The sequence below is a fragment of the Nicotiana attenuata genome, chromosome 2, assembly GCF_001879085.1.
Source record: "Nicotiana attenuata strain UT chromosome 2, NIATTr2, whole genome shotgun sequence".
Lineage (NCBI taxonomy): Eukaryota > Viridiplantae > Streptophyta > Magnoliopsida > Solanales > Solanaceae > Nicotiana > Nicotiana attenuata.
The window spans coordinates 45,743,871-45,770,510 of NC_031990.1; the positions used below are offsets into that span (position 1 = coordinate 45,743,871).

General features: G+C 39.6%; 1 protein-coding gene across 2 annotated transcripts; it reads left to right on the top strand.

Annotated features, from left to right (window-relative positions):
- On the top strand, positions 450-3,298 carry LOC109208798 (SOSS complex subunit B homolog). Of its 2 annotated transcripts, XM_019371959.1 has the most exons (4): positions 450-631; positions 725-817; positions 1,040-1,147; positions 2,359-3,298. In XM_019371959.1, the coding sequence occupies exon 4, from the start codon at positions 2,382-2,384 to the stop codon at positions 2,790-2,792; it is 411 nt and encodes a 136-aa protein (XP_019227504.1). In that variant the 5' UTR covers positions 450-631; positions 725-817; positions 1,040-1,147; positions 2,359-2,381; the 3' UTR covers positions 2,793-3,298. The 2 variants fall into 2 exon arrangements, with proteins under 2 accessions (XP_019227504.1, XP_019227497.1); XM_019371952.1 differs by lacking the exon at positions 1,040-1,147 and having other exon boundaries at positions 451-631.

Genomic DNA, 26,640 nt, shown 5'->3' on the forward strand with positions numbered 1-26,640 from the left:
TTTTTCTCTCTTGAATATCCAATCTATTGAAAGCAATAACAAACATAATACATATCTCTAGGTCTCATTATCTTCGATTACGATTTACCTTTGATTCATTTTGATTGTATTCACTTGCAAAGTAATTATTATCTTTCGAGTCAAACAGCTGCCCAGCCCACTGCCGCCTCTCACCGTAGTGGATCAGTTTCAGACTTCACTTTTATGGCGACTCCCCATCTTTGTGTTTAGGGGTGTCAAAATGGTTTTAAAAAACAGTTAACCACCCATATTATTCGTTAAAGTATGAATCGGATAATGAATATGTTAAAAACGAATCAAATACAAATATTATCCATATATTAAATGGTTAACCACTAGTTATCCATGGGTAATAAAGTCAAAAGCTCCCCAGAAGCATTTTCGCCCCTCACACTTTCTCATTTTCTCTCACGCAGTCGCGCTCAGTTGCCTTCCCCTCCCCCCCCCCCTCCCCAAAAAAAAATTTTACCCCAACAAATTTTTCTCACTTCAGTTTACCGCTAACTCTCAAATTGCTCAAATCACCTAAATTCTTTTGAATGTCTACCATTTTTTGAAAGATGGGAAGCAAAAATGGTGGATATGGCTGACAGTAGCAGTGCCGTTAATGGTATTGGTTTTCCACGGTGACATTGTTACTTTATTTCTTTTGGTTTTTTCTTTGGTTGAAATTTGATCTAATAATAGATAAATGATGTTGTAGGCTATGGCATGGAGGGCAGTTGATTCATGACTGAAATTTCACTTCTTTTCTTTCTTCCATATTGAATTTCGTCACAGATTAACGGTGCAAAAGGTACCAACTTTCTTATATTTTTGGGGTCCATTTTCTATGGTAAGATATGGCCGATTCCCTGCTACACTTGTTATTGGTTTCATCTTTTAGAGTTAAATGTAAAGATTGGGAAATTTCTTCAGAGTTCTATTCTCTGTTCTTTTTCATCAGTATGTGATTGAATTCTATTCATCTGTTTGTTTTTATCATTATGCAATTGAATTCTTTTTACTTCATCTTTAGGTAGAGATGTCAATGGAAGGTATTGATGATTCTTTTGAACAAAGCTCTTCAACTACGCAAAAACGAGCAAAAAGACAAACGTCTACTGTTTGGGATTCTTTTGTTAAGGTAGTAGAGCCTAGTATTTATAGTGATGGAAAGATTAAAGTCAAATGTACGCTTTGTGAAAAAGACTATATATACGTTTCTAAATTTGGAACATCGAATTTGAAGTGTCATTTGGTTTTAAAACATCCATTGGATAATGCAAAAGAGGGACAAAGTGCACCAATAGATCAAAAAATTTATCGGGAGAAAATGTCATTGGCCATAGTCAGGCATAACTATGCTTTCAATTTTGTTGAACATAAAGGCATCAGGGACCTTCATTTATACTTAAATCCGGTTGTCAAGCACATATCAAGAAACACAGCCAAGTCAGATATCTTGAATATGTATGCAGGGGAAAAAGAACTTTTGAAAAGTGAGCTTGCAGTTATTCCTAGTAGAGTATGTTTAACATCAGACATGTGGACTTCAGTAGCATCTAATGGGTATATGTGCGTTACGGCCCATTATGTAGATTTAAATTGGGTTCTTCAGAAGAGGGTGTTGATTTTTCGTCATGTTCCTCCTCCACATTCGGGCGTGGTTTTAGGTCCCTTATTGATTAGCTTTCTTAAAGAATGGGGAATCGAAAAGAAAATCTTTACCCTTACTTTGGATAATGCTACTTGCAATAATGGTGTAGTGGATAATTTAAAAAACCATTTGTCTTTGATGCGTTCACTAGTTTGCGAAAGTATCTTCATGTCCGTTGTGGGAATCACATTTTGAACTTAATTGTTAAGACGGGCTTAGAGAAGGCTGATGCAGCTATTACAAAAATTAGAGGTGTTAAGTTTAGACAAGAGGGGTTGCTCTGATGGTAAGCAACCTCCACTTCCAACCAAGAGGTTGTGAGTTCGAGTCTCCCTAAGAGCAAGGTGGAAAGTTCTTGGGAAGGATGCCGAGGGTCTATTTGGAAACAGCCTCTCTACCCCAGGGTAGGGGTAAGGTCTGCGTACACACTACCCTTCCCAGACCCCACTAAGTGAGATTGTACTGGGTTGTTGTTATTGTTGTTGTTGTAGAGAAGGTGTAAGTATATCAAGAATTCAGAAACAAGAATAATGAAATTTGTGGAGTGTCTGAGTAATCTTGGTCTACCATGTTCTAAGAAGCTATGCCAAGATATGCCTATTCGGTGGAATTCCACTTATCAAGAAAGTAATCTTGGTCTATCATGTTCTTTGTGCTCTTTCTAATCACTCTTTCCGTTTGGAAATCTTTGGTTGCAGATATTGTGTTGCAGCGAAAAAGGATGCAGTCTCTGCGAGACATTGTACCGGCTGCATTGAACAACATAAACACAAAATTCATTGTCTTGGACAAAGGGAGGATAGCTATGGAAGGACAACAAAAGATGTGTTTGGCACTAGTGGCGGATGAGACAGCTGCAGTTCACTTTCAGATGTGGGGTGATGAGTGTGATACTTTTGAGCCTGGGGACCTTAGCCGGTTAAATGGCATCTTCTCTTATAACCGCAACAACCTACTGCTAAGGGCAGGTAAGCGAGGCAAGGCAGAAAAGGTGGGAGAGTTTACCATCGCCTGCATGGAGACACCAAACATGAGCGAGATACGTTGGGTCCCTGATCCTAGCAATTCTAAGATATATGTGCCAGAGGCTGTTATTTCTCCCTTTTCACGAGTGTTTCCACCAATGAATTGAGTATTTGGCAATCTTCTTTCTTACAGGGTTTCCCAGGTATTCTGAGAATTGACAAACATGCACACCTGATCTAAAACAGCTTCCTCGCCTTCGATTCATCAAGGTATTTTCCTTCCAAAAGCTGCATTTTTGATTGTAGCACTTGAAGAGTGATCAGATTGCCACACTCACCTTTATTATGGATTCTGAGATATCTGTTTGATCAAGATCATAGAAAGGCAATGCTACTCTGGATCAAATGCAGGTGTTGGCCAAATTAAAGTTAAGTTTGGTCAAGAAAACTTGGACTCAGGTTTACTTGATGCATGAATCAATGTCTGGTGTAACATTCAATCTTGAGCTGAATCATCTTATTTGTTTTCGCTTTTTTATAGTATTTTTAAGTCTTTACTTTTATGGATTTCTTGTGGACAACTCAACGTTTAGCCCCCACAAAAAAGGGAGTGCATCGACGATGATGTAGTTGTAGCAATCATCATACAAGGCAGTTGGTCATGCAAGCATTAGAAAAGTTTCTCTCTGCATTCTTCATAAAGTCTTTCAGAATGATTTTGGGAAACAATTTCTGAAACACTCGTAAAACTTCTTAGGTTTTCTCAACAATAAGTTGCTAGAATAAAGCATCTTCATTCATCATCAAACATAACAAGAAGCATGATATCACAATATTTTTTTCCTTGTCTCAGTAATAACACAAAGAACCCTTCTTTAAACTACGAAGAGTACTTCTTCATGTCGTAGTGATAACACAAGTTAATAACACTATACTATTAAATAACTACCAGAGTAGAAGACTGAGAAGAGCTTAAAGAGATGGCAATCTCACTGCGTAGCTTTCACATCAACGTCAGAATCAAGAGTTGTATTATCACCTGCCAAAAAATAAAATAATAATTATACTAAAGAAATGCAACGCAAACAAATTTATAGCAGCATTTTTTCTCAGCATCACTTGTCTATATGCAAAACAATTTTGGCAGTTCCAATCTGCAGAGAGCAAAAATCTAGAACCAGAATGCAGACCTTGCTTTCGACAAAGACAAGTTGCAATGAAACGGCATTTGGATTTTTTAGGTATAACATAATTTTGAAAGAATTTGCCAAATGAACCTAACTAGCTGCTGACAAATGAGTGGAAACTAAAGAACCATCATCAAAGACATGATGCTCATATAAAGATGGACCTGAAGTTTCAAGAATCTCAACCCTCTTTTGGCTAAGTATTAGATACAAAAATTGTGGACTAGACCAAAGACCTAAAAATGCCTGTGTGTTAGGTTGTCCCAGTAAGAACATTTGAATTATTTTACTTATCAAAGAAGAATTTGACTTCACAACAAATCCTACCTAACCTATATATGCAGATAGCCTCTTAAGAAGTGGGTTGCTTAAAAAGACAAATTCCAACTCATTTATTGAAGTACGACTAATGAGTTGTGTGAATCATGTCTAAAAAAGCTTATATTGTTATAAAAGGATACTGTTTTCCGATGCATACCTGATTTGTTTTCTTATTTATATTAGCAATGCGCCTTCTCCGATGCATACCTGATTGGTTTTCCAGGACAACCACGTAAAAATACTTTTTAATATAATGGCTATGAGATTCGACGTCCCTTAGCTCCGATACCATCAGAAAGAATAAGTGAAACGACAGAGAAGATTTTGAGAGACTAGTTTATAATGCACAGTTTATTATAACTATAGCTATATATATTTATGCGATGTATAACAATATGTTACATAAATTATAGTAACTATTTATGTTTACTAACAACAACACAGTCAAAGTATAGTCTCTTTTTTGTTGATAACCGAAAATATACTTAAGAAAAAAGTATAGTCTCTCTTCCAATAGCTAACCCTCTAGATATTGTTTCACCATAAGTCAATGAAAATGATGATAGTGGGAGGGAGTAGTGGACGACTCTGAGTAAAGAGGAGCGATTGAGTTTCAAGGCGAAACCCCGGTTGGCCTCCCCGCCATTATGCAATTCCTATGGTCTAATCTCCAAAATTGAAGGTCAGATGACTAAGGAGTCAGCACATTGATTTATGCAAAGATACTCCTTCACTCTCTTGTGAACAACTTGAAAAGAAATAAAACAAAGGCGTATGAAGGAACATAGAGCTATTTTCAGGGATATTTGGAACTTCACCACTTCTTTAAACCTTTTTACTAAACATGAACTTTTTCTAATCATTTAGATTATTCGATGCTTTTTCTAGGAAGCTGCCTTTTGTCCCAACACATTCTACTTTCTAAACAACTTGTATTCGAGGCTTTCCCCTTTTTTCATAGCAAACCTTACACAACCATAAAGGCTCTTAAAAGTGAACTAGTAGTCGTCCTAACCGCACGATGCGCGGTCAATATTAAAAAATATTAATTAAATTAAATTATGATCGGACTTGTTTGATCCTATTAGATTGTATTGCTTTAATAAAATTCAATTATCATCTTACTTGTCAATAAGATATTCTAATATCATCGAAGTTTGATAGAGTCTAGAGTAGAGGTGGTCATATGGATGTTGATGCCGCAGCTAACACTCTGAATTTTAGGACGTGGAAATTAGAAACAGAATGTATTAAAGAAATTTATCAGGCTATTGGTTACCTATAGCAATATCAGATAGTAAATTCTATGCGTTCTTGTATAACTTGATGAAGTTTGGCCAATAGTTAATTATTGAAATAGAACAATCTTATGCATTATAAAACTTCAAAACAGAAATCTCACGATTTTTCCTTTGCCAACAGAGAAAGCAGTCTAATTTAGCCAACAACGCATATAGATCACACAGAATGTTAGTCGTAAATACACACATTGTTCACTTAGTCGCATACAGTAGCTTCTCCCGTTATTTACGTTCCCCCCCCCCCCCCCCCCTCTCCAGTTAGTTACTTTATCTATCATTTTCAACTTATGTAATCCTCAATATATAGCATTTCATTTGTCTATTTAAGGTGCTTATTTTGGTCAAAGAAAGGAACTGAGCATTCCAAGATTTGTTTTCATTCCAAGATTGGGGTATTAGTAATTCTCAGCTTATTTTGATGTCAACTTATTATTCATTTTAGAAAGCATTCTGATATCTTATTAAATAAAGAACTCTAAGGTCTTGTTTATTTTATTAATAAACAGAAACATGGACAATCTAGAGCGTGATTGGATGTACAAAAGGTTGGATGGCCGAGGGGGTATTAATTCAAGTTTCATAACTGGTGTGAACAAGTTTCTCCAGTTTGCTTGTTCTCAGCGCAATCGCATGAGTGGTGACAATGGTAGATGTCCATGTAAAAAATATCACAACATTAAATACATGGATGTTGAAACTATTAAATTGCACCTTTATCAGTATGGATTTGTTAAGAACTATTTTCTTTGGAAGTATCAAGGAGAAAAAAATGTGGCTGGTGAGATGTCTTCTAGTGGTGATTTGCATGGTGGCGCTCCACCTGAATCGGAATATGGGAATCCATATCGACAACTTGGATGCAGCTGGACCAATTTTTACCATGGTTTGAGCTGGCAGTCTTATAATAATACTGAACATGTGTCGTCTCATTCTTATTAACCTTCAATGGATGCGGAGCCCAATCCTTCAACGGAGGAGGAGCCTAATCCTTCAATGGAGGAGGAGCCAAATCTTGAGTGCCAAAGGTCTTATGATTTGCTACAGGCCGCTAATGCAAAATTATACCCTGGTTCTTCCCTCTCTCAACTCGTAGTAGTTTCTAGGATGCTAAATATTATAATGAAGAATACTTTATCACAAAGAGGTTATAACCAAATGATGAAATTGTTGAAAGAGGCGTTACCAGAAGATAACACAATGCTTGATAACTATTATGAGACCAAGAAGCTAGTGCGTAGCTTGTGTTTGCCGGTTGAAAAGATTGATTGTTATAATTCTGGATATATGTTGTATTGGGGTGAAGATGAAGACCTCACATCTTGCAAGTTTTGTGGCCACCAGAGGTACAAACGTCGTGTCGGTTCTCGTAAGAGAAAATTAATACCTTACAAAAAAATGTATCATTTTCCTTTGATTCCTAGATTACAGAGATTATATGCACCTCATCCTACAACTGCTGATATGAGATGGCATCATGAGAACATACAAGAGGAGGGCGTAATGCGTCATCCATCAGACTCTAAGGCTTGGAAGCACTTCAAAGAAACTCATCACTTTTTTGCTATTGAACCAAGAAATGTGAGGTTGGGATTATGTACTTACGGTTCAGCCCTTTGGTCATTTAGGAAGGAAATACTCTTCATGGATAGTGATTGTCACTCCATACAATTTGCCTCCAGGGATGTGTATGAAATAGGCGTACATGTTCTTAACTGTCATTGTTCTAGGGCCAAACAACCCTAAACAAAAAATTGATGTTTATCTACAACCTTTAATAAAAGAATTGAACTTGTTGTGGGAGACGGGTGTAGAAGCATTTTACATATCAAAAAAATAAAATTTTCAATTAAGGGCCGCTTTGATGTGGACAATCAATGACTTTTCAGCATATTCTGTGTTATCTGGATGGAATACTGCCAGTAACTTAGCATGTCCTTAATGTATGGAGAAAGCAAAATCCTTTAGATTACGTCATGGTGGGAAAACAACTTGGTTTGACAGTCATAGAATGTTTCTTGACCAAAATCATCCATTTAGGAGAGATTGTAAAATTTTTCGTAAAGGTCAGACTGTCAGAAGGCTACCACCATCCCTTAGAATAGGAGAGAAAATCTTGAACCAAATTTGTGAGTTGGGACTGAGGAAAGTAACTGAGCTACATGTAGAAGAAGTTAATGGGAGAATTTCTAGGTGTTGTGGATGGAAAAAGAGAAGCATCTTTTGGGATTTGCCTTATTGGAGCTCTAACATGATCCGACATAATCTCAATGTCATGCATATTGAGAAGAATGTCTTTGATAATGTATTTAACACAGTTCTTAATGTTGATGGAAAAACAAAAGACAATCCAAAGGCACGTGAAGATATGGTAAACTATTGCGATCGACCGCAATTGGCAAAGAACCCTATTGATGGAAGCTATCCCAAAGATGCATATACAATAAAGAAGAATAAAAAAATTGCCTTGTTCAATTGGTTGGAAAATTGCCTTTTTTTTGTCTTTTTCTTTTGTCTCTGTTTTTTTTCAAAACAAGTTGCCCCAGCTTCTATTTTCTGTGGGCATGGACCTTTGACTGTTCTTTTCTTCTTCATATTTTTTTTTCTTGAACTTTCTATAATTGCCCCAGTTTGTACTCTTGGGACATGGACTTTTATTGTTATTTCATTTTTATTTTTTTATTTTTTTGACTTTTGACTCTAAACTTGATTCCAAAAGAGGGTGGTCAAAGAAAATAACACAGGCTCAAAGGGGTGACAAAGGGTATAAAGTATTTGGGTAGCAGAAAAAGGGCCTCCCAACCTCGAGAACGCCAAACATAGTATCTTTTCACGATCACAGCATTGACAAACATGTCTATCTTCTTGGTGTGTCGTGGTCACAAGACACTTTCCATCCCTTAATGTCAAACTTTCCAACAAACTTCAATAGATTAAACATCCTCAAGCCCAATCGTCACAATGATTTGAAAGTGAATTTTACTCGACCTTAATTCCAAAGTATTTCAACTCTTTATTCATCCTCAAAAGTATTTTTTTTCAGTTATCCAATTCCAGATTAAATCAGTTTCTAAGATCTGGCCAAAATTTTCACATGCATGTCATGTCATTAGAACTAGCTAGAAAGAACTAAGAACAAAATGACACAAAAGGAGAAACTGTATTTTATTGAGTAAAGGATAAAAGGGTCCGATAGCACAAAAACAAGAAGCAAAGACGACAAAATAAGCTACCATGACTAAAAGAGGAGTGACTTTCCAGTTACTAAGCGACATCTTAGCCACAAATATGCACATCAGCACTGCTACAACATTCAACCTTTTTATTCTTTCTGATTCAGCACTCAAATTTTGACTTTTTGATCAAAACATTCTCAATATTGGCTGTCGGATTTCAGGACTAGCGACATGGGAAATTTCAAAGCAACTAATTTACTAAAGGACTTGGAAGAATTTTCATGTCTCCCCATCATCAAATCATTTCCGAGCAGGCCATGTCCTATTGCTCAAATCTGGTAAAGTCAACCCCACATTTGCCTCCATTTTTGATTTTTTGCTGCCAGCTTGCCTACTTGCCTTTTCCTGACTTTGGGTCAACAACAATGGTGCTTGTTCCATTGGTTGAGAAGATGCTTTTATATCCGAGGTTTCTTGGATTGTTTTTGTGACTCGCCATTGCAAACCAACAAACCGACCACCTTTGACTAGATTTTATTTCTAAACAACAAGCATGTTAGAATAAACACTCTCTTTCTTTTCCTCTTTGTTTTTTCTCTTTTTTTTTGTTTTTTTTTCATTCGATCGAACCTGATGTGGGTTGCCTACGTATCATGTAGGAACATGAATCAGATCTTGCATAGTTCGGAAAAATAAATAAACTAACTCTTTTTTTGGATTTTGGAATTTATTCGAAAGAAAGACTTAAAACGAAGAAACAAAATATTTTTGGATTTCGATTTTTTGTTTGTTTTTTTTTTCTTTTGAAAAGAAAGACTTCTAAAGAAGAAATTTTTTTTTTTTGAATTTCGACTTTTCATTTCTTTTTTTGGAATTTCGAAAGAAAAAAATTCTAAAGAAGAAAGGAAATATTTTTGGTTTTTTGGAATTTTATTTTTAATTTATGAAAGAAATGCTTCTAAAGAACAATGAAATATTTCTGAATCATGAATTTTCTTTTCAATTTTTGAAAGAAGAATGAAAATATTTTTGATTTTGAGAAGAAATTGAAAAAAATATTTTTGTATTTTTTAAAAATTGGGGTCTAAAAGAAAGACTTTCTAAAGAAGCAAGTAATGAAAAATATTTTTAGTTTTTTTTTTTAAAAATTATGGGCCAGAAACGATGAATTTTGCATACGGATCTCACATCCGGTGAGAATCAGAGATGAATTTTGCATACATATCTCACATCCGGTGAGAATCAGACCCGCGTAGTTCGGGAAGATTAGGAATAAAGTAAATAAACTAGTTTTTTTTTTTGGAATTTTGGACTTTTTGCGAAAGAAAGACTTAAAAACAAGAAACAAATTTTTTTTGGATTTCGATTTATTTATTTACTTTTATGAATTTTTAGAAACAAAGACTTCTAAAGAAGAAAGATTTTTTTTAAATTTTCTTTTAAAATTTCGAAAGAAGAACTTCTAAAGAAAAAAGGAAATATTTTGGATTCTTGGACTTTTATTTTGAATTTATGAAAGAAAGACTTCTAATGAAGAAAGAATATATTTCTGGACCTTGAATTTTCTTTTCAATTTTCGAAAGAAGAATGAAAATATTTTGGATTTTGAGAAGAAGTTAAAAAAAAATATTTTTGTATTTTTAAAATTTGTGGTCTAAAAGAAAGACTTTCTAAAGAAAGAAGTAAAGGAAAATATTTTTGATTTTTTTTGGGAGAATTGCGGTCTCAAAGAAAGACTTTTCTAAAGGAGGAAGTAGAGGAAAATATTTTGAAATTTTAAAAATTGTGGGCCGGAACCAATGAGGTTTGCCTACGTATCTCATATCCGGTTAGAATCAGACCCGCGTAGTTCGACCGTTTTGACATAATTGGAAAAATATGATATTGACTCACTTTCATTTTTCTTCGAAATACATTTTCTTTTCCTCTTTTGTTTCAAAAATTTTGGCAGAGTTTCGAGGCATTTTCAAATACCGGAGTCTTCAGATGTGACGACCCGGCTGGTCATTTTAAGAATTTACGCCCCAATCCCCCATTAACTACTTTCCCCGTGTTTGTTTCTGCTATTGTGAGTTGCTGGGAGGAAGTATTTGGAGTTTCGGAGAGTGTTGTGACTCTTAGTTTCTAAATGAGAGCTTAAGTTTCAGAAATTTAACCGTAGTCGAAACAGTGTGAAGACGGCCTCGAAATGGAATTCCGTTGGTTCCGTTAGCTCCGTTGGATGATTTCAGGTTTAGGAGCGTGTTCGGATTGTGCTTTGGAGGTTCGTAGCTAATTTAGGCTTGAAATGCCGAAAGTTGAATTTTTGAAGTTTCCGGTTCGATAGTGAGATTTTGATCCGAGAGTTGGAATGGAATTCCGGAAGTTGGAGTAGCTCCGTAGGATGTGTGTGCAAAATTTCAGGTTATTCGGACGAGGTTTGATAGACTTTTAGATCGAAAGCGTATTTTGAGAGTTTTGAAGTACTTAGGCTTGAATCCGATGCTAATTGGTTGATTCGATGTTGTTTGAGGTGTTTGGAAGATTTGTATAAGTTGGTATGATGGTATATGACTTGTTCGTGCTTTTGGTTGAGGTCACGGGGACCCCGAGATGATTTCGGATATTTGACAGAAAGGTTTGGAGTTGTGAGTTGCAGCTGAAGTTTCAAGGCTGCTGTCATAACTGCACCTGCGATTTGGGGACCGCAGGTGCGAGACCGCAGAAGCAGTTTGAGGCAAAAGGCAATTGACCGCAGATGCGGTCAGGGAACCGCAGAAGCGGCATCGCATATGCGGTAGAGCAGTCGCAAGTGCGGAATTTTTCCCTTTAATGAAATATCGCAAATGCGACCGGGTCTTCACAGAAGTGGGACCGCCAGATGCGGTTTCACTGATCAGTAAAGGGACAAAATCGAGGGTATAGTTCAAAACTTGGAAAAATCAAATTGGAGCTCGGGAGAGGGCGATTTTGGGAGGAAGTTGAAGAGGAAATCATTGGGTATCAATTCTTTAAGCCTTTCAGTTGTACTCTACTAATCTATTGTTAGTTTTATCATTTAATTTCGGATTGGAGATGGAAATTGGGGAAAAATTGGAAGAAAGTTCTTAGACCTAGAATTCGAATTTTGATTGGGAATTTGACCTTGGATTTTGATAATTTTGGTATGCATGAACTCGTGAGAGTATGGGGATTCTGAAAATACAAATTTTACCCAATTCCGAGACGTGGTCCCGAGAGGCATTTTGGTCATTTTACCTAATTTCGCATATTACCTTAGAATTTATTTGTAGAATCAGTTACTTGAAGGGTTATTTACATTATGCAATTGAATTGAATAGATTTGGGCCATTTGGAGTCGAGTACTCGTGGCAAGAGCATGGTTTCAGATTGATTTTGAGCTGGTTCGAGGTAATTGGCTTGCCTAACCTTGTGTGGGGGACATTCCCCTTAGGATTGGTATTGTGATAATTGAAATGCCTTGTACGTGAGGTGACAAGTGCGTACTTGTGCTAATTGTTGAAAAATCTTGTTTTCACTAAAATAGCTTTAATTGTGTTTTTCTTTTCCTACTTACACTACTTGGAATTTTAGCCCGCTGTTAGCTTAGAGAAGCATGTCTAATTGACTTAATTGCTTTATTTGCTTTAACTCACTTATTTGTATTACGTGAAGCATGCTAGGTTAGAATTGCATGTGTTACTTTGGTATGAAGTTGAGTTTTATTGAGTATTCCTTGTGCTATTGTTGTACGTTTTACTTTGGGACTACGAGACGACATCTCGGGAGATCCCCTTTACGTATTTATGTTTGGGCTGAAGTGCGGAATACCGAGAGATCCCCCATCACGTATATTGAGGATACCAAGAGATTCTCAGGATACTAAGAGATCCCTGACATGTATTGAGGATACTAAGAGATCCTCGGGATACTGAGAGATCCCCGGATATTTATCTTTGTGAAAAGTGGTATTTCTCGTGATTGCTTTTGTGTCTGTTTCAATTATTGTTATCCTTACTATCCTGTATTAACTCTTACTGTTATCTTTCAACTGTACTATTTTACCTTATACTGTTACACCTCATATTTTATTTAGTCTCAGTAGGGCCCTGACCTTCCTCGTTACTACTCGATCGAGGTTAGGCTTGGCACTTACTGAGTACCGTTGTGGTGTACTCTTGCCTTTTCTGCGCATGTTTATCATGTGCAGATCCAGGTACCTCTAATCAGACTTATCACTCGTGAGGAGAGGCGTAGAGACTCCGGGGTATATCTGTCGCGTACGCAGACCGGAGAGTCCCTTTCTACTCTTCCTTTTGTATAAGCCCTTCTTTACTTTCGTTCCTTTGTTAGACATTCTAGAGTTAGACACTCGTAGACATTCAAAGGCATGTGATCATGAGATTCTAGGTTTTGGGAAATGTATTTAGTTTTCAAGAGTTGTTATTGTGTATGCCGAGCGGCACTTTTAAATAGTGGTTTATTTCATTATTTCGGCTTTTAATTATTTCTTCCGCAAGTTCTGGTTATTTTTCGCATTGTTAGGCTTACCTAGTCGTAGAGACTAGCTGCTGTCACGACGGTTCACGGAGGCAAACCGAGGTCGTGACAAGTTGGTATCAGAGCTCTAGGTTCATAGGAGTCATGAATCACAAGCTGCTTTATTAGAGTCTCGCGGATCGGTACGGAGATGTCTGTACTTATCTGCGAGAGGCTATGTAACTGTTAGGAAAATTCCACTTCATTTGATTTCCTTGTCGTGCGAGATTTTGATATTACAATTCTAAACTTCTGTCTTCTATTCTCTCACTGATGGTGATGACACGTGCGCCCCCTACTGCAACCGTTAGAGGCCGGGGCCTGGGTAGAGGTCGAGGACACGCACGCGGTGCAGCCAGAGCACCCACATGAGCTGCTACAAAGGAGCCACCAGCAGTTCCAGCCAGAGCCCAGGCACCTGATACGCCTACTGCTACTACCTTCCAGCTTCGAGGGGCCGCCTATGCGTGGTGGCGTACTTATGAGTTAGACAGTCCGATGAGGCAGCTTCCCTGACTTGGACTCAGTTTTCTTATATGTTCTTGAGAGTGTATGTTCCTCATAGCCTTAGGGGCCGCATGGCGCGTAGAGTTTGAGCATTTGCGCCAGGGTGCTATAACTGTCTCAAAGTATGCTGTTCGTTACACTAGCTTGGCTAGACATGCACCAGCCTTGGTTTCTACTGTTCGCGAGAGTGTTCGTCGATTTATTAAGGGGCTTATTCCCAGCATCAGGTCTAGCATGGATCGTGAGTTGGAGATGGATATTTCTTATCAGCAGGTGGTGAGCATTGCTAGGAGAATTGAGGGTATGCATGCTAGGGAGAGAGAGGAGAGGGAGGCCAAGAGGTCTCGAGCGTCAGGCCATTATTCTGGTGCCCGTGCCCAAGCTGCAGGTCGTCATGGTAGGGGTTATATGAGTCGCCCTGTTCATTCAGCTCTTCCAGCAGCCAGTGGTATTCTAGCTCCTCCTAGGCCTTAGAAGCCTTATTATGCACCTCCAGTATCTAGTGCGCCTCCTGCGCGGGGTGCTTTCAGAGGTCAGTTCAGCAGACCTGGCCCGAGCCAATCACAACTGCCACGTCCTCCCAGAGCTTATTTTGAGTGTGGTGACACACGCCATGTGGTGAGGGATTGCCCTATACTTGGGAGGGGTGTGCCCCCACAGACTTCTTAGCCACAACGTGCTCCGCAGAGTTCTCAGGCTATGATCACAACACCCATTGCTACCCCACCTGCTCAACCAGCTAGAGGTGGAGGTGGGGGAGGTAGAGGTCGCCCTAGAGGGGGAGGCCAGGCCAGATACTATGCTCTTCTTGCCCGTACCGAGGCTGTTGCCTCCGATTCTGTCATCCCAGGTATTGTCCTAGTTTGTCACAGAGATGCATCGGTTCTATTCGATCCAGGCTCCACTTATTCTTATGTGTCATCTTATTTTGCTCCACATTTGGGTGTACCTCGGGATTCTTTGAGTTCCCCTATTTATGCTTCTACTCCTGTGAGAGATTCTCTTATTGTGGACCGCGTTTATCGGTCGTGTTTGGTTGCTCTTAGAGGTTTTGAGACCAGAGCCGATTTATTGTTGCTCAACATGGTTGATTTTGATATTATCTTGGGCATGGACTGCTTGTGTGACGACCCGTCCAGTCGTCTCATGAGTTACCGCTTTGTTTTCCCCATTTCTGCTTCTATTTGCCTTGCTTACTGGTTCTATAGATGATTGGGTTGGTTAGCTCGGGTTCGGAAAGGTTTTGAGAAGGTTTGAGACACTTAGTATCTTTTAGGAAAACTTAAGTTAGAAAAGTCAACTGGATATTGAGTTATGGGTTAGAGGGCTCGAATGTGAGTCCCGATGGTTCGCATAGCTTCGGGAGATGATTTGGGACTTAGGAGTGTGATCGGAATGTGTTTTGGAGGTCCGGAGAAGATTTAGGCTTGAATTGGCGAAATTGAGTTTTTTGGCATTTTTCGATTGATAGGTGAGATTTTGATATAGGGATCGGAATGGAATTCCAGAAGTTGTAGTAGCTTCGTTATGTCATTTTGGATATGTGTGCAAAATTTCAGGTCATTCGGACACGATTTGGTATACTTTTTGATCAAAAGCGGAATGCGGAAGATTTTTGAACCTTAGGCTTGAATTCGACGTGTTTTGGTGATTTTGATGTTGTTTGAGGTGTTTTGAAGATTTGTACAAGTTTGAATAAGGTTACAGGATGTGTTTGTGTTTTTGGTTGAGGTCCCAGGGGCCTCGGGGTGATTTCGAATGGTTGACGGAGAGTTGGAATTTTGATGAAGCTGTAGATTTTTGCAGCTTCTGGTACTTCCGCACCTGCGGATTGGGGACCGCAGGTGTGACGCCGCATATGCAGAAGATTGGTCGCAGGAGCGGAAGCTGGTGGAGTAGGCAGAAACCGCAAAAGCAGTTGGTGAACCGCACCTGCAGTGGCGCTGGTGCGGGCTAGGCATCGCAAATGCGGAAAAGGGCGGACTTAAGTGAGGACTGTAGATGCGGCTGTCAAGACCGCAGATGCGGTACCGCAAAAGCGGTAATTTGGCCGCAGATGCGGAAATGCCTGGGTCAGAATGTTATATTTCCTTCTTCGCGATTTTCAGAGGGTTTCTTCACTTTTAAACTCGAATTTGAGAGCTTTGGGCAATTTTGAAGAGAGAATTCAAGGAGAACTGATTGAGGTAAGAATTTTGGACCTAAAACCTCGATTCTATGGTATTAATGCACGTATTAGAGTTGTAATTAAAGGTGAAATTAGAGAAACTAGGGCTTAGAAACCTAGACCATTGATTGAGGATTTGGAAGACCATTTGTGGCCGGATTTTGGAACTTTTCATATGTATGAACTCGTAGGGAGATAAGGAATCTAATGATGTGAATTTTATCGAATTTCGAGACGTGGGCCCGGGGGTCGGGTTTTGATAATTTCAGAATTTGTGATGTTTCTCAATTATTTTCAAGTGGGCTTCTTCCCTTTAGCATAAATTAATGGTTACGTTCTGATTTTGGTAGATTCGGAGCATCCAGAGATCGTTTCGAGGGGCAAAGGCATTGCGAGCTAGATTTCGGGCCGGATTGAGGTGAGTAATGATTTTAAATGCTGTCCTGAGGGTATGAAACCCCGGATTACACAACATTCGGCTATGTTGAGGTGACGCACATGCTAGATGACGAGCGTGGGGTCGTGCACCATTAGGGATTGTGACTTAGTCCATCCCTAATGACTATTTTCCTGTGTACTTTATAGCAAATTGTTTGATATTGCCATGTTTGGGCTAAATGCCATATTTGGGCTTCGTGCCAACTATTTGGACCCTTCAGGGATTTTACTGATATTTTCCTCATTGTTGATTTCATACTTGTGCTCAGTCATGCCATATTTTTACTGTTTTCAAAACTCAGCTATGTTATTCTGTTTAAACACCTTAGCTGATATTTTTAAAGATATTTTGAGCTGAACTTCATAGTTTACTGATGCCCGAGGGGCATATGAGATTCTGACTGATAAGGCCTAGGGCATGTATTGTGAGGATACTTTTGGGTCGGGCTGCATGCCACAGCAGCGATATACTGATTATGATGATGAGGCCGAGGACCTGAGATTGTACGCCACAAGGTGGCTTGTGATTGATATGAGGCCGAGAGCCTGTTTATGATGCCACGAGATGGCTTGATATTGCGCTTGGGCCGTAAGGGGCCCCTTCCGGAGTCTGTACACCCCAGTGAGCACGGGTACCCATTGTGATATGAGATATAGCCCGAGGGACTGATTCTGTTGTGTTACTGAGCCCGAGGGGTAGTTCTTGTGTGTTTATTTTCCTAGTTGCTTTTCCTTTAACTGTTTAACTGTTTAAAAGGTGTTTTTATCGGATTTCATTGTTTAATTGTGTTAACTGATTTTGTTCTGCCTCTTATAGCTTATTGTTGTGTTTAACGTGATTTTATATCGCTCAATCTTCATTTATTGTTATTACTCACTGAGTTGGAGTACTCACTTTACTCCCTGCACCCCTATGGGCAGATTCGGACGCTACATGTCCTGCTACTGAAGGTTGATAGTTCTAGCAGATCTTCGGAGATTTACTAGGTAGCTGCTTGGAGATTCGTAGCCCACTGCATCTCCCTCTTTGTCATTTTTTTAATTCAGTTATGTAGTGGTGGAGTAGACTCTCAGACTTGTAGTATTGTTTTTGATGCTCATGACTGATGACACCCCGATATCGGGCTGTGTTGGTTTTAATTCCGCAACTTATACTGTTATTTTGGGATTTTATTTCTATTAAAGACTTAGTATTTATTATTCTAACTGCTTAAAGTGAATTGGAAGTGTGTCGGCTAGCCTTGTCTTCACGAGAGGCGCCATCACGACCGGGTTTGGGTTTAGGGTCGTGACAAGTTGGTATCAGAGCCTAGGTTACATAGGTCTCATGAGCCATGAGCAGGTTTATTACAGTCTCGCGGATCGGTATGGAGACGTCTGTATTTATCCTCGAGATGCTGCAGAACCTTTAGGAAAATTCCATATTCTTGAAATTCTTGTCGTGCAAATTTGTTGATCCGAGAACTAAACTTCTGTTATTTTACTATCTCACAGATGGTGAGGACACGTGCTACCAGCCAGGATGGACGACCACCAGTACCACCAGTTGGAGCCACTAGGGACCGAGGATGTGGTCGAGGCCGTGGTAGGGTAGAGGTGCAGCCCACACAACAGCTGGGGCAACACCTGCTGATCCACCAGCCACCCTAGTTCAGGAGCAGGTCCTAGTTGTGGACACTCCAGCAGCACCAGCTCAGGCACCAGCTGTGCCCATTGTGATTCTGGGTCTTCAGGAGACTTTGGCCTAGATTTTGACAGTATGTACGAGTCTTGCTCAGGCGGTCGCGGTCTCTACTACCGCAGCCACTTCTCAGGCAAGGGGAGGCTCTCAAACTCCCGCCGCCCGCACACCCGATCCGGTGGTTCAGGGAGTGCAGACACCGGAGGCACTACTAGCCCAGCCGGTGGTAGCTGCTCAAGGTTATGTAGCACCAGTGATGCCAGAAGACGAGCACCGTAGATTGGAGAGGTTTGGCAGGCTCCAGCCTCCTACTTTCACTCGTCCGACCATACAAATGAAGCACCCTTCTGAGTCAACTTGGTCAAGGGCGATGCGATAGATGAGAATCCCTAACAGTGTTCATTATTCTTCCTAAATTTTGAGATTATTGTGATGCTAAATTTACTAATAAGATATTATTGGGGAGAAAATAGGCTAGCTAACATGATCTATTACTTGGCCAGATTCCTTGTGGTTCAAGACCCACCTTATGGCCCATTCTTATTCCTTGCCAAGAAAGAAACAACTCCAAATTTTCCATATACCCAATTAAAAGCATTTATTCAAAAGCCAAGACTACATACATCACAATCGAAATAATAAAAAACTAATCAAAACAATTTAAATGAAAACTATGACACGATACTCAAACAACGCAGAATCACAAATCAACCAACACATGCACCAAGCTATTGTAATAAAATGAAATGAGAATGAAAATTGAGAAATGGACCTTTTATTGATGAACAAATCGGGCTAAACAAAGCAACAATCCTTGAACTGAAATGCCGAAATCGTGAACCGGAACCTCGAATCGACACCGGAAAACTCAAAACCACTTCGGACAATGACAATTTTAATAACCTTAGCTCGGCTTCAATTTTGGAACAAAACAAAGATTTGCCTTTGCCCAAGGAATTGTCGGCACAACAACCAACGTAGGAATTACACTAGCAACACATGCAATTGCAGCCGCTTTACTTCCCGCACGGACACCCTCTTGAGTACATTCCCTAGACTTGCGAATTCTGTCCTCCTCAAATGCAGAAGCAATCAACAAAGATTGCAATTCCCATCTTTCTCTTTTTTTGTTGTTTGATAAATCAAGAAGATTCGAGTTTGGTTGGTTTCTTGCTGATTGATGGATTACTCGGGAGATGAGGAATTCCGACTGATTTCTTTTAGTGGTGTGTGGCTGACTAGTGGTCTTCTAGCACTAGGTCCCTTTGATTTTAGGAGTTAGGGATTATTTTATAGGGGTAGGAATTATGTTAGCTCAAATGGGGAATGATTATGTGCTCAATGTTTTGGACTATCCGAAATTGGGCCTTTTCAACTAAGACCAAACAAAATTAGATCCAAAGTTCATACTCTTTATTCTAAAACAAGACAAAAAATACTAAACCATTTACTAATTAATTCTACTTAAGAAAAATAACTATTAAAATAAAACTGTCCGTTAAAACAAACCTATTTTTGGTATTTTTTTAAAATATCATACTGAAGATAAAAAATGGAAAAATCATTGCAAAATTAAGATAATATTCCTGGAACTAGTTTTTTTTTTTGTATTTTTGAATTTTATGTAAGGTAGACAAATTAAAAGTAACTAGATAAAAATATTAATTAGTTAAATAAGAGAAAATATTTTTGTAATTTTCATTTTTGTGATAAAATAAAGTAAAGAAAGTGATACAAAACCTAAACTAAATATTTACGCTAAAATGTGTAAAATCTTGGGGAGGGTCAAAAATTACATGTCTACACTACTCATGATTCTCCCAACTCTGGGAGAACACTAGAATGTCGTCAATGAATACAATGACAAATGCGTCAAGATAGGGCCGGAATACACTGTGCATCAAGTGCATGAATGTTGCTGGGGAGTTGGTCAGCCCAAATGACATCACAAGGAACTTGTAGTGACCATACCGAGTCCTGAAAGTAGTCTTCTGGATATCTGGATCCCGAATCTTCAACTGATCATAGCCCGAACGCAAGTCAATCTTGGAAAACACTCTGGCCCGCTCTAACTTATCAAATAGGTCATCAATACGAGGAAATGGATACTTGTTCTTCATTGTAACTTTGTTCAATTGGAGATAATCGATGCACATACAGATAGAACCATCCTTCTTCTCACAAACAAGACCAGAGCACCCCAAGGTGACACACTGGGCCTAATGAAGCCCTTATCAAACAACTCCTGTAACTGCTCCTTCAGTTCCTTCAACTCAGGAGGAGCCATCCGATATGGAGGAATAGAGATGGGCTGAGTTCCCGACAACAAATCAATACCAAAGTCAATATCCCTGTCGGTCGGCATGCCCGGAAGATCAGCTGGAAATACATCTTGATAATCCCTCACTAATGGAACTAACTCAACTATACGGGTATAAATATTGCCATCTTTCACATAATCTAGATACGGGTCACACCCTTCTCAACCAATCGTTGAACCTTTAGAAATGAAATAAATCTGCTCTGACTGTAATCTAAGGTACCTCTCCACTCTAACCATGGTAATCCTGGAATAGCCAGAATCACGGTCTTGGCTTGACAATCAAGAATAGCATAATGGGCTGACAAGCAGTCCATGCCCAAAATAATATCAAAATCTACCATACTGAGCAATAATAAATCGGCTTTGGTTTCAAAATCACTAAGAACAACCAAACACGTCTGATACACATGGTCAACAACAATAGAATCTCCCACATGTGTAGACACATAAACATGAGAACTCAAAGAATCATGGAATACTCCCAAATACGAAGCAAAATAAGAGGACACATAGGAATAAGTGGAGCCTGAATCAAATAACACCGATACATCTATATGAGAGACCGGAACAATACCTATAATGATACAGTCAGATGCAACTACCTCCGTACGAGTAGGAAGATCATAATATCTGGCATGGTCACCCCCTCTAGGGCGACCTCTACCTGCCCGACCTCCACCTCGAGCTGGCTGAGCAGGTGGACTAGTAGTTGGTGTTGTAATCATAGCATGGGGAACATTACAGCACGCGGTGCCTGAGTATTCTATGGAGGTGCACCCCTCCTAAGTTTAGGGAAATCCCTCACCATATGGCGAGTGTCGCCAAGCTCTCAAAGGGCATGGCTGCTGTGGCTGGCTCGGGCCAGGTCGGTTGGGCTGACAGCTAAAAGCACCCTATGCAGGAGGTGCACTAGATACTGGTAGTGCATAATAAGGATCCTGGGGCCTAGGAGGGGACGAAATACCGTTGGCGGCTAGAAGTGCTGAATAAATAGGGCGACACACATAGCCCCAACCATGACGATCTGCCGCTGGGGCACGAGTACCACTATAAGTGCCAGACTCTCGAGACCTCTTGGCCTCTCTTTCCTCTGTCTCCCGAGTCAGCATACCCTCTAATCTCCTAGCAATCCCCACAAGCTCCTGGTATGTAATATCCATCTCCAACTCTTGGGCCATGCTAAGTCTGATACCGGGGTTAAGCCCCTCAAGAAATCGACGGACTGTCTCTCGAACCGTAGCAACCAAGGCCGGTACATGCCTAGCCAAATCATTTAAGCGAACCACATTCTTTGACACAATCATAAAACCCTGCCGCAACTGCTCAAACTCGAGCGCCATGCATATCTGAGACTTTGGGGAACATACTCCCTCAAGACCATATCCGTGAACTGAGTCCATATGATTGAAGCTGCCTCGGCCAGACTACCCAACTCATAAGAACGCCACCACTGATAGGCTATTCCTCTAAGCTGAAACGTAGTGAAAGAAACCCCACTCGACTTTGCTACACCTATGGTACGAAGGATACGGTGACACTCCTCAAGAAAACCCTAGGCATAATCTAACGGCAAGCGACTAAAATTAGGAGTGTGGTACTTCTTCTACCTCTCGAGCCTGAGCTCCTCCTCATAAACTACTGCCCTACCCTCGGGCCAAACTGGGGCTACCGGCTGCACTGGTAAACCCTAAACCATTATTTTCCGTCTCTAAACTATTATTCCTATGTTCCTGAAATTTGATATTGAAGCTACTCCAATTAAGAAACCTTTTAGGTTTCTAAATTTCTGGGTAAAACATGAGACTTTTAAGGCAGCAGTGAAAGCTAATTGGCAGGCAGACTTTTGTGCAGATCCTTTCATCCTATTCAACTATAAACTGAGGAAATTGAAGAAAGCTTTGTCTAGCTGGAGTAGAGCTACATATGGGGATATTTCAAAGGATTGCAAGCTTGGAGGAGGTGGTTTTGGTTCATGAAAGGCAATTAAAGCAAGGCCAACTCAAGAGAATAGGGAAAGATTGAAATTGGTGCAGACATAGCTTATTAGATATCTGGCAATTGAGGAAGAATTTTGGAAGCAAAAATTAGGTATGGCATGGTTTAAGGAGGGGGATAGGAATACTAAGTTCTTCCATGCTCAAGTAAATGGTCGAAGGAAAAGGTTACAATTCAAGAGAATTCAAAATAGTACGGGCAATTGGTTAGATAAGGATGAGCAAATAACAGAAGAAGCTGTCAATTTGTTTAAGGATCAATTCTGTGATACAGAGGTCCCTACTGAATTTGGCATCATGGATCATGTACGTTGTTTGATAAATGGGGAACAGAATGCAAAATTGGTTAGTATTCCTACAAGAGAAGAGATCAAAAGTGTTGTTTTTGGGCTTAATGCTGAATCTGCATGTGGTCCAGATGGATATACAGGAGCCTTTTATCAGACATGTTGGGGCATCATTGGTGAGGATATTTTCCATAGGGTTGGTGCATTTTTCTGTGGCAGGCAGCTCTCAAAAAGTATAACACATACAACCTGGTATTATTGCGAAAGAAAAAGGAGATAGTAAGCTTTTTTGATATGAGGCCAATAAGTTTGAGTAACTTTGTTAACAAAATATTTTCAAGAGTGATTCATGACAGGTTGGTGGATCTACTGCCTAATTTGATCTCTGAAGAGCAAGCATGATTTGTAAAAGGGAGAAGTATAGTCGAAAATGTGCTACTAACTCAGGAAATAATCACAGACATCAGGCTAAGAACAAGAGCAAGACCAAATAGTGATTAAGCTCGACATGATGAAAGCATATGATAGACTATCATGGCTGTTTTTGACCAAAATGCTAAGGAAATTTGGATTTTGTGAAAGGTTCATTGGCATGGTTTATGATATAGTGGGGAATAACTGGTATTCTGTGCTTGTAAATGGCCAGCCTCATGGATTTTTAAGTCCTCAAGGGGGGTAAGAAAAGGAGATCCACTCTCACCAACACTGTTTATTTTAGCTGCAGAGGCATTTTCGAGAGGCTTACTCTTTGCACTTGAATCTATATTTCTGTGGATTTGGCTTACCTAAGTGGAGTTCAAAGATTAATCACCTAGCATATGCAGACAATAAATCATTTTCACCTCATCTGATGCTGCTTCCCTTCAATTAGTAATACAGATTTTAAATGCATATGAAGCAGCATCTGGGCAGAAGGTAAACAAAGGTAAGTCAACTATATGCATCACTCTACTGATATTGAAGTGGTTAACAAGGTGGAGAGGATCACTGGTATTTTGAGGCAAGATTTCCCTTTTACATATTTGGGATGCCCCATCTTTTACTCTAGAAGGAAGATGGATTATTATCAAGGACTTATTACTAAAGTCCTTGATAAGCTGCAATCATGGAAAGGCAAGCTACTATCGATAGAAGGCAGGTCAGTGCTAATTGCAAATGTTTATGACAATACACTTACTGTCTGCTGTGAACCCTCCAAGTTATGTCATAAACAAACTTCATAAGTTGTTTGCTCAGTTCTTTTGGAGTAGCTCTATTGGGGGGTACCAGTAGGCATTGGGCATCATGGAATACACTATGTATGCCATGTGAAGAAGGAGGGATAGGTTTAGGTCATTACATGATGTTTCAAAAGCACTCTTCTGCAAGCTGTGGTGGAATTTTCGAACAAAGCCAAGCCTTTGGAGTTCATTTATGAGCCAGAAGTACTGTAAAAAACTCAATGCTGTAGTTGTTCCATGGAGGGAGGGATCACATGTTTGGAGAAAGATGTTAGAATGTAGAGACTCTATAGAGCATCAGATTAAGTGGCATCCAAAGATGGGGTCATCTCTCTTTTGGTTTGATAATTTGACAGGTTTGGGTGCTTTGTATTTTATTGTCCCTCCTGAGTTTGGGATAGTTGAAACCATCCAGAATGTGTATGAAGTCATAGAAGATAGTGAATGGAATATGGATAGGCTGATGGAAATACTACATGCAAAATATGCACTTCACATTGTAGAGAAGATAAGACCTCCAGTTGTGGAAGCTGATATTGACACACCCTACTGGATGCTAGAACCTCTAGGCCATTTTACTGCCAGATCTTCTTGGGAGTGTATTAGAAGGAGATATGAACCTAGGGTAGCTTACAAAATGATTTGGGTGAAAGGATTGCCACTTAAAATAGCCTTCTTTATGTGGAAAGTATGGAAAACTAAGTTGCATCTTGATGATTTCATGCATAGGTTGGGTTATTTCATGCCCTCTAAGTGTTGGTGCTGTGTAGAACCTAAAGAAGAATCACTGATCCATGTGTTTTTCACATCTACCACTGCTACCATTATGTGGAAATATCTAGAGCAGGCATAGAATTGGGGGGTCTGACTATGCAGCAGGCAATAACCAAATGCTGGACTGCACAGGTAATTCCTAGACTATAACTAATTATGCAAGCACTGCCTTCTTGCATTATCTGAGAGTTGTGGAAGAGAAGAAACAGTCTAAACAGGTCTCAGTAAGTAGAGTGATATATCAGGTCTCCACTGCATTACAATGCCTCGTCCAAATCAGAAAACCTGGGTTAAATGTTCCTCACAAGTGGCAAGATTTGTTAAGTATGATGGAAATTACACCCCAAAGCTCAAATATCAAAAGGTTATTTGGAAGCAACCAATAGAGGGATGGCTGAAAGTAAATACTGATGGTGCATCTAAAGGGAATCCAAGAAGAAATGCAATTGGTTTCTGTGTGAGAGCAAGAAGGGGAGATCAGATATGCATTAGGAAGGGAGATAGCTGAATGCACCAACATAGAAGCAAAAGCAATTGCAATGGTGGGGGCAATGAGGTACTATAGGTTGTAGAACTATACTCACATATGGTTGGAGACAGATTCAATGTTGTTAAAGAACATAATAAAGGGAGTAGAAACCACCATGGTGCATAGCAGATCAAGTAGAGGAAATTCTGCAACTGAAGGAGGGCTTTATCTTCAAGATCACACACATATTTGGAGAAGGCAACCAACTAGTAGATCATCTTGCCAACTATGCTCTTGAGGAGGGGACAATAGAGTGTCATGACATTTGGCACTTAGATTCACAAGGCAGAAGATTGGTGAATGAGGATAAGATGCAATTTCCATACATACGAGTAAGGGTGGCAAGAAATTAACAAGGAAAATGGGGTTAATGAAGAGGAAGATCACTGGAGCTTATATGATATATCAGCATACCCAAATCCATATGGAGGAGAATATGGTGACGATTTTTTTACTAACACTGTGTTCTTTTATGAAGGAAAAGCTACTGTCTCTATGACCTATTATTTGAGGAACTTCCATTTGGTGGTATTAGTACTTTGTACCCATTCCAATGGAAGGGAATCGAAGGTTGGCATAAGCATAGAAGCACGGAGAAGCACACTGCTGTCCAGCTTTTATATGGTATGCAAGGGTGTTAGAAAAGCAATTTTGAGATCAAAGGAGATGTTATGGGATGGTAGCCAAACACATAACAATATCTCAAAGATACAGGATAAGAAGCACACAAGACTGCATTCAAAACATCTATGGAAGTCACACGCAAAGTGGTCAGGTGTATACTTCCAGTACATGATGGAAAATAGCAAGTATGCGCATGAAAATGATTGGGTGTGGGAAAAAAATCTGAGGGATCCTAAGAGTACAACATCACATACAGGGAGTCAAGCAAAAATTTTGGAACAATACTTAGGATATGAGGCAGAACATATTTTATACCTGCACATAATTTGTAGGTCAGGTACGAGATTTTGGAGAACAAAAAAAGGCCAAAAGGGATGAAATGCATATTCCAGGAGTGGTTTAACATAGAAATAATATTGCACTATAGCTGGAAATCACAGGAGAGAAGCAGCATAACTGGCACACATCAGATGTTGTCCAGTTTTACATGGACAATGCAGAGGTTTTCAGTAGAGCATCTGGAGGAATTGAGGGACATGAAATGGTCTAGATCAACATTTACAACAAGGAAGACATACAAAGAAGAAGATTGGAAAGGAAATCACAGTTTCATACATGGAGCATGCTAGAAATATGGAGACAAAAATGCAGGATCACCATGACTGCTTGGAGCTGGATAGAACTGGAAATCACTTTCTGGCCATCTAGTGGACAACAACAAGGGAATGCAAATGCTACATATACAGGAGATATAGAGTAGCAAGGGAGTTGGAACATACAAAGAGCAGGCATTACACATTCATGGATCACAATGTCGCAAAGTTCATGCGTAGTTGGCTAGTTTTTATGCAATATTTAGACGTTGCATTTCATAATCCTATTAAAACATGTTGTAATATCAGCTTTGGGTATCACAAGCCCAAAATTGGTAATAGGATCTATGTACTAGACATACATTATCGTCTTACTTA

Excerpts from the sequence above, each read along its gene's own strand:
- LOC109208798 (XM_019371959.1), top strand. The coding sequence starts at position 2,382 with ATGCAGTCTCTGCGAGACATTGTACCGGCTGCATTGAACAACATAAAC.